Source organism: Microtus ochrogaster, chromosome 4 (genome assembly GCF_000317375.1).
Source record: "Microtus ochrogaster isolate Prairie Vole_2 chromosome 4, MicOch1.0, whole genome shotgun sequence".
Lineage (NCBI taxonomy): Eukaryota > Metazoa > Chordata > Mammalia > Rodentia > Cricetidae > Microtus > Microtus ochrogaster.
In genome coordinates this window covers 41,388,819-41,407,993 of record NC_022011.1, presented here as the reverse complement: position 1 = coordinate 41,407,993, position 19,175 = coordinate 41,388,819, and the positions used below count along the sequence as shown (strand labels likewise).

Here is a 19,175-nt window from a genome sequence, read left to right as displayed (position 1 = left end):
TCTGTAAGAGACAAATTGTTCTCAGATTGATCTGCATATTGAAAACAATTGCAGTCAAAATCCCAGTAAGCATTTTTTCCTTCCTTTTTTAGAAATTCGAAATTTGGTTCTAAAATTTATAAGGAAAGCAAAAGACCAACAATTCATAGAATTCTTTAGACAGCAGTCGGGAGGCAGGTGAATTTCTGAGTTTGAGGTCAGCCTGAACTACAGAGTGAGTTCCAGGACAGGCTCCAAAAAGGTACAGAGAAACCCTGTCTCAAAAAAAAAAAAAAAAAAAAAAAGCTAGAGAGATGGCTCAACAGTTAAAACCATTTACTGCTCTCCCAGGTTCTGAGTTCAATTTTTACCACCTACATGGTCCCTTATAACCATAAGTATCTCTGGTTACAGGCATTGTGACACTCCCTCTGGCCACTTGAGTACTAGGCATGCAAGTAGTACACAGACATGCATGCAGGCTGAACTTAGTCACATAAGCCAGCAAAATGGCTCAGTGGGTAACAATTCTTGCTGCCAAGCCTGGGATAACTTGTGTTTAATTCCCTGAGTTCACAAAGTAGAAGAATACAACTCCTTAAGTTGTCATTTTATCTCCACACATGCAACATGGCATGTGCATACCCCTCTCCAACTGAATAAATACGTGTAAAGAAAGTGAGCCATAAAAATTAAATATAAAACTTAAGAGAAAATAAGCCCTTTGTGACTTCAAGTAGGACAAAAATTTTCTTATCTAGGCACCAAAAACATGATCCATATAAAAACAGTAAAGCACAGTGGTGGGGAGATGGCTCAGTGAGGACCTGAGTTCCAGGTACCAGAACTCTGTAGGAAGGAGGAGAGAAGGCAAGACCCCGTGGGCCTACTGGCTTAGCTCATTTAGCCAAAAGAGTGAGTTCCGGGTTCAGAGAGCTACTATATCATTTCATGCATGCCTGTACAGGTAAACATATCTTACACACAAATGCTTACACATATACACAAAAGTAGATAAGTAAAATAGGACATTTAATGCTGACAAGAAGGCACAGATGCTCTGATAACCTGAGATAAACCCTGAAACCCACATAAAAGGCCAGATGCTGGGGTTGTGCATTGGGAATCCCAGCACTGTTGTAGAGAGATGGGAGAATCACCTGCAAGCCCACATGCCAGCCAACCTGGAGAACCCACCATAGCAGAAACATGACAAGAAACCATAGCAGGGAGAAAGGAAACCAGCTCCTGGAGGCTGTGTTCTGGCCGCGCTCAGACGCATGCACAGTAGTAATAAGTGACCTTATTAAAAACTGGACATGCAAGCCGGGTGTGATGGCACGCACCTTTAATCCCAGCACTTGGGAGATAAGAGCAGGTGGAAATCCGTGAGTTCAAGCCAGCTTAGTCTACAGAGCTAGTTCCAGGACAGCCAGAGCTACATAGAAAGATCCTTTCTCAAAAAAATAAATAAATAAATAAAAATAAAAACAAGGCATTTAAAAGAGTTCTCCAAAAGACACTTTTGAAAGTAATAAAAATACATGACAAGAGTTAGGAGAAAAATCTTCTCAACCATGTGTGTAATGTAAGACTTAACATGTGCAAAATATTTATTATAAAGAGCCTTCAAAACTTAATAGAGGGGTCTGGAGAGATGGCTCAGAGGTTAAGAGCACTGACTGTTCTTCCATAGGTCCTGAGTTCAATTCCCAGCAACCCACATGGTGGCTCCCAACCATCTGTACTGACATCTGGTGCCCTCTTCTGGCCTGCGAGCATACATGGAGGCTGAACACTGTGTACTGTACATAGTAAATAAATAATTAAAAAAAAAACTAAATAGAAAATAATTTAATTTTTTAAATGGGCTAAATAAAGATTTGAACATATATTTTCATAGAAGCTACATGATGGAAAAGAAGCACATGAAAAAACACTAAGTATCATTCATCACTAGGGACACCCAACTTAAAACCACAGTGAGATACACACTTGCTAGAGTGGCTGCAGTAACAGGCAAACCCTATGGTACAAATTGTACAAATACTGTATTTCCTGCTTTTTCACTTGCTGACGAGTTTGCAGTCTGTGTTTATCACTCAGTTTTATTTTGTTTTGTTTTGGGAATTTTGAATGTCATATATAAAACTTAGTAAACCTTTTTTTTTTAATTTCCTGTTTGGAATGCTGGTGAGGTGTCTTTCGGAAATGAGTTCTGGCATCCTATATTCCAGGCCTCATTCTCAGCCAGACTTCCTACTGTGTACTATGGAGGGTGGCACTGCCCCTCAGTCGGCCTTGTGTGTGCGTATTTTCTGTTTAACAGTCTGGTTTGTTCCATGGTAGAGTTCTAGCAGCTTCTGAAGAAAGCAACAGAACAGAGCAGTCAACCCTAGGGAAGCTGGAGCTGCGTGTCAGAGAGCTGCAGCAGGAGCTGGAGCACCTGAGCCAAGATAAGCTAGCCCTTCACAGCGACGTTTCCATGGTGCAGCAGCAGCTCCAAGGTAAGGGACGGACTACAGACTCATGACTCCGCAGCCCGCAGCTTGCCCCTAAGAGAAGTAAGTGATGCAAAATGGGGCATGGGGTTTCTTTCTAAAGTTAGATTATGGATTTGATTGTACCACTCTATAAATATACCAGGTCTAGATAATATACTTTTAAGACACACATGATACATGGATTTTATTGTAAGCTGTTTTTTAAAATGTAATTTATGTTCCTTAGGGAACAGTTTAGAATTAGAACAAAAAATTATATAAAAATTACTTCTGGGCCAGTGAGGTGGCTCAATAGGTAAAAAGCACTTGGCATCAAGCCTGACAACCTGAACTTCAAGCTCACAATACAAGGAGAGAACTGACTCCCAGATGTTGACCTCTGTCCTCCACATTGCTGCATGGCTCATGCTCATACTCACTTGCACAAATACACAGTAGGTTGACATCACTCCTCACGCCATAACTCTGTGTGTGTGTGCGTGCACCCAAATAGTAGAAATGTCTCTTACTACCAAATGTTTTTGTTCATTTATTTAGGAGAGATGGCTAAGTATTTATAGCTATTAAGCATTTATTATGTTCTAGTCATGATGTATGTACTGTCTCATTTTTGATCCATGTGACAAAACTAGATCTGGTGACACACACAGTACTCATTAGACTGAGGCAGGAGGAACATTAAGGTTAAAACCAACTGGGCTGCATAATGAGACACTGTTTCAAAAGCAAACAAAACCTTTGTAGCATTTTTGACATAGAAAGCAGTATTTTATCCGTTATCTGTTTATAGGTAATGATACTGAGGCTTAATTTCTTTCAGTTTACTAAAGATCGCAGAGCTAGTAATAGATACCAATTTTATCTATGCATTGTCTTCATGAAAGAGTCTGCCAGGTTTACATTTCCAGAAGTAACGTGCAGTACACCCATTTTTAAACCACTAATTTAACCAACATTATTATCTAAGTGTTTGTGAATTCCTTGAAACATGAAAATATGGAAATCTTTGAAAACCCTACCTAGGTTGTACATGTCTTTTGCCCTTTAATAAGGTAATGTAGCATTGTCATTGTTTTAACAGAAATAAATATAAATTTAGTTCTGATGAAATTTGAGGAGGTTCAAGAGAAAAACTATATGCATATCTATAAATAATATTTTATGAAAATGTTTCTGTAGATAAACGGGAAGCCATAAACTCGCTACAGGAGGAACTAGATAATACCCAAGACCATTTGAATGTAGCAAAGCAGGTAAGGTTCACAAATATAATTGTCTTCTTTCAGCTGGCACTACAGCACTGTATGCCCCTTTTACACGGTACCATAGGGCCACCAGCACATCACCATAGGGCCACCAGCACATCACCATATAGCCCCTTACACGGCACCTTAGGGCCCCATACGCAACACCATATAGCCTCTTAAACAGCTCCATAGGGCCACCTATGCAGCACCATGGGCCACCTACACAGCTCCTTAAGGCTATCTACCTACACAGCACTGCCTTCAAATAAGGCTTTGGTCCTGGGATGGTTCTCTGGTCTGTGTTAGCACTTGGTTCAAGTTGACCCAAAGCTAGGAAGAAGTAGGGTAGTAGTTAGACCAGAGTCAAACAGCAGTTCCTAAAGCCTCTACCAGGACATGGGGACCTATGGCACAGGTGCTCTCCCCACTCCCATGAGACTGCTCACAGAACTGCAGAGCAGGTGTCAATTGGAGCCATGCATCCAGTCAGGAGCCGCCTAGTGCAGCTTCTGATGACCTTGGTCACTCAGGGTCAGCCTGTGAGAGCAGGACTACACACAGTTTAGGGTTCAGAGGGCTTCAGGAAATTAGATGAAACATTCAATTCTTTTCTTTTACCTTTAGAATTCTGTGTTTCGAAAACATAAAACTTCTAAGACAATTTTTTGTTGGGGGATATTCAAGACAGGATTTTTCTCTGTTGCTTTCAAGCCTGTACTGGAACAAGCTCTGTAGACCAAAACTAGCCTCGAACTCACAGATATCCACCTGTCTTTGCCTCCCGAGTGCTGGGATTGAGGCCTGGCTCAAAAATCTTTTTTGTTTTTATTTTATGTGCATCGGTGTTTTGCCTACATGTGTGTCTGTTGGGTCTCCCTGGAACTGGGATTACAGTTGTGAGCTGCTATGTGGGTACTGGGAATTGAACCTGGGTCTTCTGAAAGAACAGCCATTGCTCTTAACCACTGAGCCATCTCTCCAGCCCTCAAAAAAAAAAAAAATCTTTGTATGTCAGATTCTTAAATTTTTTTCTGTTAAAAATAAAGCTAACTCGCTGGGCGGTGGTGGCGCACGCCTTTAATCCCAGCACTCGGGAGGCAGAGGCAGGCGGATCTCTGTGAGTTCGAGGCCAGCCTGGTCTACAAGAGCTAGTTCCAGGACAGGCTCCAAAACCACAGAGAAACCCTGTCTCGAAAAAACCAAAAAAAAAACCAATAATAATTAAAAAAATAAAGCTCTTTCAAATTTGTTCTAAGTTTTGAACCTGTCTAAAGATTTCAGATAGTAACAAACGGATTAGCCCTCGTTTGTAGTTTCTCTTCGTCTTCCTAGCAGTCCTGAGGTTTTTGCCGAGTGCTGTTTATCCCCATCTTGTTGACAGGGCAACTGAAGCTTTAGTGAGGTTTGCCATTCCTTGCCATCTTCCTTGTTAAGTAGGCACTGAGAGAAGGCAAGCCGGGGGCTAACTCTGAGTTCTGGGCACTTCTCTGTTAAGTTTGCTGAGAGTAAAGGATGTGGTCACCTTAGGAAGTGGCTTTGTAAAGAGTTCCAATGTGTTCTTTCATTTAAAGGACCTGCTCCACACCACCCAGCGCCAGAATGCTCTGCTCAGTGAACAGGGGCAGCTGCAGAAGGACATCAGCAAATGGATTGCCAGGTTTGAGAACTGCCAGAAAGAGACAGAGACTAAAGAACAGCAACTTCAGGAACTTCAGAATGAAATCAGAGAGAGCAAACTCCAGCTAGACCAGCAAGAAGCGGTACTGCACAGAAAAGGGGGTGTTCTGCATTTCATGAGAGCTTCGTGCCTCCCACCTCCTAACCCAAGATCAGACCGCCCTGTGTGCATCTCCTGGGTGACTGACTCTGATTAGTCTAAGTTATGGACTGTTCAGTCTCAAGCATTGGTCCTGTAAAGATCTTAATGGCCACATGCTAATAAATTAGCACCTTGCATCCTCTTCTCATGGTGGCCAGGTGGCTTTCCAGACCCTGCTTCATCTTTATAAAGGCACTGACAATTTTTCTCGCTGTCTGTCTGTCTCTGCCTCCCCTCTCCCCTTGCAAACTTCTCTCTCCTTTGTTTTGAACTGGAATCTCTTTGAGGATCATCAGGGACACTTATTCCTATATGACTGACTAAGGTGATTTTCTATTCAGATGTTTCAAAAACTCCAGAAGGAAAGAGAAAGTGAGGAACAGAAGCTAGAGGCTGGTAAAGTGACCCTGATACAGCAGCAAGAGCAGCTGGAGAAGGAGCTGACAGAGCAGAAACTCAAACTGGAGCAGCTGCTCACAGACGTGTCGGCAGCCGAAGGACGCCTCAGGACCCTGCAGGAAGAGGAGCGGTGCAGTGAGAGCCTGAAGAAGACGCTATCCCAGGCCAGTAAGTACCCTGCAGGGATGTGACAGGGTGGAGTGCTGTTCTGTTCATCTTGTGAAGTATGTGGAAAGACTCAGACCCTGGCCTGTCTAAGGAGGCTGAAGGAGGGCAGCAGCCCTGTGAGAGATGGCTGAGGCCATAGGGAGGTCGGTGAATTTGTCCTTATGGTGAGGCTTGACCCTAAAACTGGCCAAAGTGTCTCTTCATGCCCTTCTTCATCATCCAGGAAGATGAGTGGGAAAATAGGAAGTTAGACTCTCAAGGGCAAGTTTTTGGGAGCTGTGCATGTGGGGTGGATTTGACCCCAGCTGTTCAGAAATACAGTGTCAGCACTGAAGGTTGAGTATAGGGATCCATTCTGGAATCAGTTTGCTTTCTTGGTGAGCCTTTCTTGAGCCCATGGGCAGGCTTGTAAAACCAGGTACTAGAGGAAAACAGCAGAGTGGGTAACACCACTGTAAGACAACCTGTCCATGAGGTAGAAAGCTCTGCCCACAGCTGCACCAGGGCCTCTGGCCAAACCTACTAAACATGATCACATTCCAGAACAGGAGCTTTCAGAACGGGAACAGCAGCTAATGGAGAAGTCAAGTGAGCTGTTGGCCCTGCAGAAAGAGGCAGACGCTATGAGGGCAGATTTCAGCCTACTGCGAAATCAGTTCTTAACAGAAAGGAAAAAGGCGGAGAAGCAGGTGGCTGGCCTAAAGGAAGCATTGAAGATACAGCAGAACCAACTAGAGAAAAACCTTCTAGTGAGTATTTGCTACCCTGGAAGTCTAGAGTAACAATCGGTTTACATTGAATTGACATATACATTTTACTTATCCACTGCTTCACTGGAGAGAAAATAAATTACTCATCAACCAAGGTCCTAACCCAATGGTAATTATTGGTATATTTAATCCTAATTTATTATTGAAGCACAAGGTGAGTTTTTTTCTGAGACTTGGTCATTAGCCCCAGAGCAGCTCTGGCTGCCAGCAGGGGGCCATCCTGTGGACAGTATCAGCACACCACAGAGCTGTGCACTGTGTTCAGCCCACTGTGGGCTGCCAGGTGTTGGGTTGGTAGGAACCTTTGTATAGCTGCATTCTGCCCTTTTTGGTCAACACTGGCTTTTATCAGATATACAAAAATCAGGAAGTACGGTGTACCACGCTTTTACCCTTGAACTAGGTGTGTTGGTTAGAGGAGGGATAATTACATCACTGAGAGCAATGAGCACAGTGGATTTCTGAAGAATGGGTTCTCCCTGCTCTCTGCAGGGAGTAGTGGAATCTGCTGTATGAAAGGAATCTGGATGCATTTCCCAGAGGGTGTGTGCTTACACCTAGGACTAGACAAGGTGATGGAATTTAGATGTCTGAAATTTAATCTGGGCACAGTGGCACACACCTTTAATCCCAGCACTCAGAACCAGAGGCCAAAGATCTCTGAGTTTGAGGCCAGCCTAGTCTTACATGGTAGGTTCTAGGTCAGCCAGAGCTACATAATGGCTACCTACCCTGTTCACAAATACATAAGTAAATAAAATAACCCCCACATACACATTACCCATGAAGTAACTTGTCAGAGATAGTGCTAAAGATCCGAGGTTCAAACTTTGGGATTCTCCCGGCCACACTACACCCACCTGCCTCCAGAATGCAGATAGACTTAGCTCCATTCTGCAGCTGTAGAAACGGAGGTGGTTACAACGCTAGTGAGTGTGGAAGCCAGTAACTACAACTGCCCATAAGTGACTACAAAGAATTTGCCTCCCTCTGTGCTAGGAGCAAAAACAGGAGAAGAGCTGCATGCAAAAGGAAATGGCCACAATTGAACTGGTAGCCCAGGACAACCATGAGCGGGCCAAACGCCTCATGAAGGAGCTCAGCCAGATGCAGCATGAGTACCTGGAGCTCAAGAAACAGGTATTCACCCCCAAAGCCCAGCTGGCCAGCCTGGGCCACCATGTGGGCCTATTACACCCCTCCCCAGGGCTCAGGCAGACTTTATATGTTGCATGTGGGAGTTGTGAAAAGTTTATTGTTAAGAATATTCCGTAAGTTAAATCTTTTACAGCACTAAAATTTAGACATTCACTTAAGGAAAAGGTATTGGTTAAAAATATACTTCTAAAATTATTTTCATTTAGCTTTTTTTAAAATGACATTTATTTGTGTTGTGTGTGAGTGCATCCCACACACACGCACTATGGCAAGCATGTGGAGGTCAGAAGACGACTTGAGGAAGCCAGTTCTCTCCTTCCTACTGGGTCTTAGGGGTTCCACTCAGGTTGGAAGGCTTAACTTTACCTGCTGAGCCAGCTCAACTAACTGTTTTAAAAAATAGGTGTGCAGGCACAGGCTCCTAAGTGTGCAGGTCCATGCATGTGTGGAGTTGGAGTACACCTTGGGAATCATTGTCAGGAAACCCAGCCCTGTCTCTTTAGACAGGGTTCCTTGTCCTAGAGCTCACCTATTAGACTAGACTGGCTGGGCAGGAACCCCAAGGAGGCCCTGCCCCCACTTCTCCAGCACTAGGACTACCCGTGTCCCTATGCTCAACATTATATGAGTTCTGAGTATTGAGCTCAAGTTTTCATGCTTGCAAGCCAAGTACTTTATTGACTGACCAATACCTCCCTCCACCCCTCAACTTTTTATAGTGTGTGTGCATGTATGTGTGTGCTCACACGTGCACTGATGTGTGTAATTTACATGTGTACACATACAGCTGGAAGCCAGAGATCAAACTCAGGTGTCATTCCTCAGAAGACATCTACCTTGCTATCTTTAGAGTTTCTATTGCTGTGATAAACACCATGACCAAGAGCAACTTGGGGAGGAAAGGGATTATTTTACCCTACAACTCTCAGGTCACACTCCATCACAGAGGGAAGTCAGGCAGGAACGCAAGGCAGGAACTGAAATGGGCCACAGAAGAGCACTACTTACTGTATGTTGTTAGGGTATTGTGTGGTAGGTGTGTGCACACGTGTGGTATTAGGGTATTGTGTGACGTGTGCATGTGTGGTATTAGGGTAACAAATAGTCTGGATATGGGTGTTGCTTACACTTAGTGGTTCATGTAGAAGACAGAAGGACCCTTGGTGTCTTCCTCTAATTGCTCTTACTGACTTGAGACGGGGCTCTCATTGAACCAGAAGCTCACTAGTTAGCCAAGCTGGCCAGGGAGTTCCAAAGACTGACCTGTCTCTGCCTCCCCACCTTGCCCAGTCTGTGTGTCCTTATACTTGCAAAGCAAGCACTTTACTAATGAGCCAGCCCCGTATCTGTAGATCCTTCAATATAAGACACATTAAGCACCCTGGTGTTTGACTCCAATTCATTCTTTAGATGGCAAACCAAAAAGACTTGGAGAGAAGGCAAATGGAAATCAGTGATGCAATGAGGACACTTAAGTCTGAAGTGAAAGACGAAATCAGAACCAGTCTGAAGAATCTCAACCAGTTTCTTCCAGAACTACCAGGAGATCTAGCAGCTATTTTGGAAAGAAACGAAAACTTAGGAGAGCTGGAAAGCTTGAAAGAGAACTTCCCATTTACCACGAATGAGAGACTTTTTGAAGAAAAATCTAACTTTTCCCAAGTTCACATCATGGTAAAGTTTGTCCTGCTCTTCTCTGGGCTTCACAGAGTGATGGTTTGGTTCCCACCTCCCCCAGGAAAGCTAAAAACAGATTTTGGGGTGCCAGGGTAGGAGGGAAAGATGGTAGGCTCCCACTCATGTCAGTTGGTGACTCATTGATCTCTTTCCTTTCTGAAAAAGGATGAACACTGGCGTGGAGAAGCACTCCGTGAGAGACTGCGCCACCGTGAAGATCGACTCAAGGTTGCTTCTTTAAGAAATTACAAATAGCCAATATGAGATAGTTGGCACTTGGCAGGAGTGGAGAAGCGTTCCCATGCCCACATACTGCTCAGTCCACTCTTTTGCAGCACTTAAGAGGTTTAAAGATCAATTGTATAAGTTCAGAGAAGCTGACATCACACAGTAGTAAACAGCTATCAATAAAAAAAAAAAACATTTGAATTCTAGGGCCTTGGATATATAGCTCAGTGGTACATACTTGCCTAGCACATGCAAGGGTTCTCGGTCCAGTCCACAATTCTGATGTGCAGTTGTGTTCTTTAACCTATAAAATGCATCCATGGCACAGCTATAAGGTGGCCTTGAACTTGGGGCTCTCCTGCCTCAGCTCCCCAGTGCAAGGACTAAAATGCCCCGCCCTCATTCTTGTTTATTGAAGTCAGACTTGCTTATCAAAGATGAAGCTGAGTAATGGTTCAGGTGTATTTCTTTTGTATAAACCCCGTATCTGGTAACACTTTTCAGGCTCAACTTCGACACTGTATGTCTAAGCAAGCAGAAGTGTTAATCAAAGGGAAGCGGCAGACAGAGGGCACCTTACACAGTCTGAGGAGACAAGTTGATGCTTTAGGAGAACTGGTCACCAGTACCTCTGTAGATTCAACGTCATCACCTAGTCTGTCTCATCTAGAATCATCCCTTGTGGAGGACTCCCAACTTGGACAAAGTCAGGTAAGAGAGACACTCTTAAGAGTCTAGTGTCATCTAGATACTTAAAAACTTTGGGGTTGGTGACCCAAGACGTGGGATCTAATGTCACTGTCAATTGTCTTGGAAATCTCTGGGAAAGTTTACCTAGTCGTTTTGCACCTAGGCTGGTGGCTTAGTCAGTGAACTAGAACTGGATAGGATGACCCAGGAGAAATGCAGTCAGTTTGTCTGTGTCCTTGACTTCTAGATTTCCTTATTTTCTACTTGATCAATGTAGAACTTAGACCTTCAGTGCTGGAGAGATGGCTCAGCAGCTAAGAGCGCTGGCTGCTCTTCCAGAGGATCTGGACTAAGTTCCCAGCACTCACATGGGGGCTCTCAATCATCTGTTGTTACTCTAGTTCCAGAGGACCCAACACCCTTTTCTCCACAAGCACCAGACACCCAAATAGTGCAGATATTTACATGCAGGCAAAAAAGCTGTAACACATTTTTAGAAGTAAAAACTTTGACCTGTGAGGTCAAGTCTGGGTTTCCCTGGGTTTTAGGTGGTGCCCAATTCTCAAAAGACATTTGAATGCAGACCTCTTCACTGTCTACTGTAAACTCTGGATCTCACAATGGTTTCTGTGTGGGACTTAGTAACCATTTAACAAGAATATAAAGTAACTCATTGAACAGGCCAACAGTAGCACATTATTGATGAGCAGAAAATGGCTTCCATTTCCAGGCTCAACATGCTAAACACAGTACAATCAACATCCCATTTAATTTTTACATCCTGGAAGGTACATTTTGTCCCTTTATGTAGGTAAGGTACTATATAAAATGGTAGATGACAGGTAAGGATATAGCAAAGGACAAATCAGGACATACAGGCTAACCTACCTTTACCAGAAAGCAGTGTGTCCCAAGTGTAAAACACAAGAAATGTCCAAGGACAGTTGCTTCTTTAATTGGCCTAAGGAGGGCAAATAGCTTATGAGTCACAAAACTAATGAGCAGCAGGATTGAGACTTTAGTAAGATTACCTTAACACCTGTAGTGGAGACAAGTCAGGTAAAGGCCCTCCAGAACTTAATGGACTCAGTTAAGTGCTTAGTAAGAACCTGAGGCTGTGGTACAAAAAAATACATGAGCTTTGAAGGGCTCTATGTAAGAGGTGCAGGTGAGTTATGGGCACTGTTTCAGTCTGAGGCTGTCATCTGGGCCAGTGAGAGATGAAGCCTTGAATTGGGCTGGGGTTGGGGGCTGGCTTCTGTGCTTAAAACTTTTTCGTTTTTCTCAGAGCTCCTTCCAAGTTCTGCAAGGTCCATCAGAGCCACACAGTTACCACCGCTGAGTTTCCTGCTTGCAGGGTATGTTAACAGCCCTGCATTTAACTGGAAGATTTGTAAGTGTGGCAGCTCCAGGAAAGAACTAGTCACCTTTTAGTTATTTCGTAAAGTTTATCTTACAACATTTTGGGGCTAGAAACTGGGCTTAATGGTAGAGCCCTGGCCTAGCACATATACATCCCCAGATTCAGTCCCCGGCACTACAGAATAGGTTCCAGAGGTCCTTCAGCAAGCTACTTTAGCAGTCATCACACCAACCATATTCTCTACAGCCTTTTCCTGCTAAAGAGGGTTAATTCTGCTTCTTCTTTCTGTAGGAAAAGAAGCCTTGGCCGAGGTCAGGAATATGGTCTTGTGTGAGCTTAAGAGGGAACAACTACTCTCCTACCTCACTTCCTAATTGGAATGTCAATATATTACCAAGATCCTGTGAATCAAAGACTCTGAGAATGCATTGTAGTTCGTGTTTGTACTGTTTACACTGAAGTTTTTGTAAATTACATGTACCTGTGGGACTAGATGTATAAAGTCTAAACCAGAATATTTTTCTCCCCCAGCCTTGGAAAGTTTTTGTTCCTCCTGAGTCCATAACTGGTGTGCCTAATTACCATGAAAAAAGAATGTACTAAGAGCCCCAAGGCTTAATAAGTTATTTTCAGATTCTGACCAAAATTATTTTTAATATGAAAATAAACGGTACAGCCAACTTGGGTCTGTTGTTTGACATTTCACAGAGCATTCTTTGGTAAGTCATCAGGTTATGACAATGACATCTTCCAACCTTTTTCACATCTTTACCTGATCTTCTTAGCAGTGAGTGTTTCCTTCTTCAGAAGTCTCCATCGGGAAACTGCTGCACTTAAGACTGCTTTTCTTTAGCCTATTAAAATAGTAATTCTCTGGTAGAAAGCATCAAGACTATATTCTGGAGACTCAGCTCTGGTGATAAATGTCTATCAGTCAACCTTTAAGCACTCTCACAGCTCAACTGTGATTGCTTATCTCTTTAGAAATGACCAACCAACCCTGTCAAAGCTGTGTGGCTCTAACCATCCTAATGATGTTGGTGACTGGACAGCCTTTGAGCCATAGTCAGCACTGCCCAACAGCCCCTCACAATAAGGAATATATATTCTCAGTAAGCTGTCTGGCTACAGTTGAACCATTAAGATGCGCGGTAAATACAATTATAACAGAGATAATGGGAGTCACACCTTACTTACTTACTGCACAATGTTCCAGAAGGCATGTATTTCCAACATATATCTTCTGTATTCCTGTTCTCCTTTCACTTTACATCTTTGCAAAATGCTTAAAGGCATGGGCTAATCACAATTATGGACAAGGTCTGGGAACACAGTTTTCTGGGCCTGAACCAAGTAACTGTCATGAGTCCTTCATCTCTACTTCCATATAAGTAGGAATGGGAACTATCTGGATTTTGTTTTGTTTTTCTGTTTATGGTGAAGGATCTTAAACCATCTATTTCTTTTAAGGCCACATTTAAAACAGACATACAAGCAAAAAAAAAAAAAGTCTCAATAAGCTTATTGAGAAAGTGAGGTAACAAATGTATGAACCAAAACACCTGATTTCAAAAATGCCCTTCCACAGATGTAAGTCAATGGCGTAATGCTTGCCTTGTATGTGCAAAGTCCTAGGTTTGATCCACTGCATACACGAAAAACTTGCCAGTTCCAAAAGGACATCTTTCTAAAGAAACCTTGTATAACCTTTTACTAGTACAATGTGACCACCACTGATCAACTTCCTCCATCTGTCACTGCATTCCACACTTTATGACTTCAGAAAAACAGCTCAAAGCTGCTGGAGTGCTGATGCAGATGAGCACTAGTTACCACCACCAGAGCAGCTCCTCATAGTGAAAGCAGTCACAACACCAGAGTAGCAAGCACTTGCACAAGCTCTTGTTGGTTAAAAATTAACAAATCCACTCTGCCCAGTGTCTGGCACACAGATGTTGCAATATGACAGTTTGCTCCTCTATCTTACACTCCTGAGTTTATTACATGGTGTTACACATGCAAATAGAATTTGGCCCCACATACAGTAAAGAGAACACTATTAGCCACCAATGTGCTGGCCTCAAAAGATACAATATACAAGGATGGAACTCCAGCTCAATTAGTAGTTTTATAAGCTACACAGACCTCGCCATACACTAAGCACAATGCTGCAATAAAAACTGAATAAAGTCTTTACAGTTCAAAAATAATGCAACTATGTTCAATTTAATCTAGATACAGGTACTTTATTTACAAATATTTAGATAATAGCATTTTGTTACATCGAACGAAGAGTACAGCAGTCTGAATAAATCCTTCTGTCACAAAAACAAGACCCACTGTAACTGGGAGTCAGGGCATTGCACCTACACAAGTCGAAGTCGTCTTTAGTTTGATTGCTACCTTGTACCCCGATGGGTGATTTGTTTTGTTTTTGTAAATATATACACACACCAGCAGGTCATGGTCCCTGGGCATATCCCTTGTGATGCAACAGTGTAAGCAAATGGATTGCTCTAAGTCTTTAACAGAATATACCAATCTACTCCAGGAATCCTTTAAGTTAAACAAAGACAAAAGGAGAATCCACAAATAAACCAAATCCTATTTTCTGCACATTCCAGTTTTGGCTTTTATTTAACATTGACTATACAAAACTCTGGAACTACCACGTTTATAATCCAGAAAGATGTACCTTTTCATTAGTGTCTGGTAAAGAGGGATTTAAAATGTGAATTTTAAACACAGCATTGAGCTGATAGCATTATATAATGTGCCTAGGCTTCCCTGTGAGCACTTCCAATGACCTCTTGAATCCCAGCCACTTTCAACTCTAGAAACCACCCACGAAGAATTGAGTAAAACAGATGCCTTCTAAAGGTTTCTCTTACAAGGTGTTCTTTTTGTGGCCGACTACCCAGTGCAAAGTAGTAACTTTATGTCAGCATACACATTTAGAAACACTTTTCCTTTTACTAAACAACTTACACTAGCAGGACATAAAATAGCCCCTCATCCTATGAACACAAGTGATAGCATTAAATTATTTCACCTTAGTGTTAAAAATGCACAATTTAAAATCCCTTAACAGCAGACCTGTGGTTCCGGCTAGCTGGTCCAGAAGTTGACCATTCCAAGATAAAAGTATAAAAGCTTAAAATGTGCAATATTAAACCCAGCCTTCTTCCTTTTTCTATACAGTAAGGCAAGAATGCAGCCTGTAACAAAATGTTTACAAAAAGAAAAGCAGGTCAGCACATTGTTGATTACACAAGAACAGTTAAGAAAATCAGCAGGTAAGCCACAGTGCAAAGATGGAATCGAATCCGCTAGTGTTTCCGCTGATGCCAGGAGCTCTTTCCAGCATTATGTCTGTCCCCAAACACTGCCAGCACCAAGGTGGAGCCAGTATTACTTGTGAAACTGAAGTTGTGTCTTATTTCCTTGTGTGAGATGGAAGAGAGTAACATGGTCACATATAGGTCACACTGTACAAACTGGTATTTTATACTGTTTCAATGCCAGTAATCAATTTATTTTCTTCATTAAAATAATATACACAGAAGATATTGTTAGGTTCCTTCAAATTTTATACATATTTACGTTCTGTTAAAGAGAAAAGGATAAAATGGTGTAAAAAAAAAAAGATAAAGCTATTAATTAAGCACAAGAAAAGATAAATGGGTATTTTTCCCTGTGCAAGGCTAAGACAGAAGCAAACCGCATCAAGAAAAATGCCACCCCTACAACAGGGAATTTATCCAACAAAAACAAGCAGTTACAGACTCCCTTTTCTCTGCCATTGGAAGTCATTTCACAGCAATGAACTTTCTGGCTACAACAGACATACTTTAACAGTTTAAAGATGGGAAAAAGCTGAAGAGATCAAATTTAAACCGTACAGTGAGACAAAGCCTTGCCAAAAGGGAAGGTAAAAATCGAGTCCCGCATCAGTGCTCAGTTTAAATCATATTGGTGACAAACCTATCACGAGGACAATCAAAGGGGGAAAGTCTAGATTTACCATGCAGGAGAGATTTATTACTCTACTTGCCTTTGAGAACCTGATTACAACTAGTTGTTTAGCAGTTTAGTATTGTTAAACTGTTTTTACAAGAGTTGTTTTTTCTTTTTTTAATTAAACCCAGTAAGATGTACAGAAGACAAGGAGGCAGTAAAAAGTACTGCTTCCAACAGACAGATGTGAAAGGTCAAATGAGGGCCAGAGCAAAGAGGTCACTAGCAGCCACAGCCTTCTCTCTGGGGTTGGGGTTCACTGGTTAGCCGTCCTCCCTGTGGGGCTGAGGGTTTGTGTTGTACACCAGACTCGGCAGCATTCAGATCCAGGCTTCCATCCTGAATATTCTGATAGATTTTCTTGGCAGCCTCAAGAAAAGCATCTTCTACATTCTCTCCCCTAAAAGACAATCAACAACTTTATTCACAACCCACAGCTTTCTAGAAAACATAAGACATTTACACTGACCTTCTGCTAACCTTTAGTGAACCGCCATGATGTCTTCCACTTAAGCCACTGTCATCTAATAAGAGATTACCAAAAACTGAGCTAAGAGAACAGTGTGGGAAATGGCTTTGGTGGCGAGCATACAACACAGTACTGAGCTATTTCTAAGTTGGGTTTGTATACTGAATCTTCTACTCAGCAGTGCTATGCTAGCATATTACATGATGACTGAGATAGCCACTCTCATGAGAGCAGAACCTAAAGTTTCTCCAAATATACTGAGAGGATTCCAGGTTTCCATCGTTTTGTGATTTTTATCATGTAGTGGTGACACAGTCATGCTTAGCCATGTTCACACATGAGTTCTCTTGGGATTAACAGCAGAAGTAAATAAACTCAAACAGGTTGGTCTGGTGTGATACCAGAGAACTATAACTGGGAGTGCTGGGATCAATGCTGGGACTCCAAGGATGATCAGAAATATTCACTGTACCTCATTAGCCACTGAGTGTGTCCTTGAATCATTCCTTAAGGTGATCACAAGTACTGTGTAAACACGTTGGTCAACCTTGGTTGTGAAAGTCAAACACTTGTGAAATGTAAGCATAATTTCATTTATTAACCCGGGTTATCACCGGGCACAATAAGCTACAACCTTGAAGGAACAGAACTTCGCATTCTCTTGCAATGTGAAACAGAAGCGTCTGCTGCTGTCCTTCCTGACACGGAATGCACACACCCTCACTGCAGTGTAATTCATGTGCATGTCTACCATCCACTTACACAGCACACGGTTCTACTCAGAACCCACATGTAACTGAAAACATCATCTACATTTCAGCCATACTTACGTTTTTGCACTTGCTTCAAGGAACAATAAGCCTAAAAATAAAATTCAGACTATAATTAGGCCATTGCAGACTGCCAAGAGAATTCTTCAGTCACGCCTGACAAGGCCCCCACCGACAGTCCCCTGCTACAGTACTTAGGAAGGAACACGCATCTGAGCGACAGGGCAGATCTGTGCCTGTCATTCAGTAGCTGCACTACTACTAACATGCATCATAGAAACACTTTATTTCCTCAATGAGAGTACTGAACAGTCCACATTAAAAAAAGAAGAAAAGAAACTATCCAATAACTTGCATGATCAAAATCACCTTTCCTTTAATACTTTCCCAATGATGAATGCTGTCTTAAACCCACCGTTTTCTTCGGCAAACTGTTTGGCTTCTTCATAGGTAACATCTCTCTGTGCTTCCAAATCTGCTTTATTTCCTATGAGAATTATTACCTAAATTGTGAACAGAAGAAAAGACACCTTAGAACAAAAATAACGATTAAAATTCTCAAATACAGAAGTCCTGACAGGAGAAAAAGGAGCCCTAAGTACCCATAAAGGTTTGCACTAGGAAAGACTCTGGCAGCAAATCAGGCCAGGGTTTGACAACCTGCTGTAAAAACATAAACTCTATTTTCAAGTTTGTGGTCCCCATACAGCTTTTGTTGAATATTGTCTTTATTGTTGTTACAGACCCCTTATAGAAAAGTAAACCACTCAAAAACAAGTTATTAAGTGACTGTGGCCCACAACCAGTTTGTTCCCTGGTCTAGGCCAAAGAATATTAGTAAAAATGCCCTAGAATTAAGTACATACGAGCGGTAAACATCAATATCCCCTGGAGAAGGCGTGTGGCTTTCAGAGTCTCAAAAGATTCTGGGACCCTGAGGAAGCTTAAAACCACTAGTTCAGTTCCTTCAGGGTCACAGTAAATCTTCCACTAAATGCAGGTTAAGGCAAAGAGTTAGCAAAAAGAGCATTAGAACCCTAAAAGAATGCAAACTGTGACCTGGAAACAAAACTCTGTCCTTGCTGACACTATCCCGGGAGAGGTATAGACTTCTAGCAACTGATCACCAATGTTTGTGTCTGTCTGTGGAAGAGGCAGGAGATGGGGTACATATGCAACAGGCTCAAATCCTTGGTCAAATATCACACCTCTATTGTCTACTTTGGAGTCACCAACACAAGTAAAATTAATGTCAAAGTTAGAGACAAAAAAAAAAAAGGTAGCCTTGGGAAACAAAGGGGTTTTGGTCTTTATGTCAGGAAATAAAAAGGAAAGACGCCAGCCCCTCTTTTACCTCTCTGCCCCTTCCAATCAGATACAAATATGTTAGGAATCAATGATTTCAACAAAAAGGTGCTTCCCAACATTTTTTCTATATAAAATTAGTGCTTGGCTCTTTGTTCCACTTTCAATTTTTCTTGAGTATCATTTCCATACAAGTTAACTTGTACAATAAAGAACATTCATCAAAGAGCCAGTGACCACTGAGAATGAAAAATAATGCTCATATATAGTTCATAGTCACCAAACAATAAAATAATGACACTTTAAAAATAGTCAATTAAAATAAATCAAATCTAGACGGGCGGCAGTGGTGCACACCATTTAATCCCAGTACTTGGGAGGCAGAGGTAGGTGGATCTTAGTCAGTTCAAAGCCAATCTGGTGTATAAAGTGAGTTCCAGGACAGCCAGACAGCCAGGACTGTTACACAGAGAAACCGAGGGGGGGGGGTCATTAAGGCCAGGTGGTGGTGGTGCATGCCTTTAATCGGGAGGCAGAGGCAGGTGGATCTCTGTGAGTTTGAGGCCAGCCTGGTCTACAAGAGCTAGTTCAAGGACAGGCTCCATAGCTACA

At 42.3% G+C, this 19,175-nt stretch overlaps 2 protein-coding genes across 2 annotated transcripts in view; one reads left to right on the top strand and one right to left on the bottom strand.

Moving 5' to 3' along the window:
• Positions 1-12,587, top strand: part of Cntrl (centriolin) — an 85,266-nt gene extending 72,679 nt beyond the window's left edge. Inside the window, exons 34-44 of the mRNA XM_013346058.2 lie at positions 2,329-2,486; positions 3,663-3,736; positions 5,302-5,490; positions 5,891-6,116; positions 6,660-6,865; positions 7,886-8,026; positions 9,455-9,718; positions 9,887-9,949; positions 10,454-10,660; positions 11,928-11,997; positions 12,294-12,587. Of these exons, the coding sequence (XP_013201512.1) occupies positions 2,329-2,486; positions 3,663-3,736; positions 5,302-5,490; positions 5,891-6,116; positions 6,660-6,865; positions 7,886-8,026; positions 9,455-9,718; positions 9,887-9,949; positions 10,454-10,660; positions 11,928-11,981 (1,582 nt within the window). The 3' untranslated portion in view covers positions 11,982-11,997; positions 12,294-12,587. The remainder of the gene's footprint in view (positions 1-2,328; positions 2,487-3,662; positions 3,737-5,301; positions 5,491-5,890; positions 6,117-6,659; positions 6,866-7,885; positions 8,027-9,454; positions 9,719-9,886; positions 9,950-10,453; positions 10,661-11,927; positions 11,998-12,293) is intronic.
• Positions 12,588-14,227: 1,640 nt separating this feature from the next.
• The window catches only part of Rab14 (RAB14, member RAS oncogene family), a 28,435-nt gene continuing 23,487 nt past the window's right edge, over positions 14,228-19,175 (bottom strand). The window contains exons 6-8 of the mRNA XM_005345985.2: positions 17,674-17,761; positions 17,319-17,349; positions 14,228-16,419 (exon numbers count right to left, since the gene is read on the bottom strand). Of these exons, the coding sequence (XP_005346042.1) occupies positions 16,242-16,419; positions 17,319-17,349; positions 17,674-17,761 (297 nt within the window). The 3' untranslated portion in view covers positions 14,228-16,241. The remainder of the gene's footprint in view (positions 16,420-17,318; positions 17,350-17,673; positions 17,762-19,175) is intronic.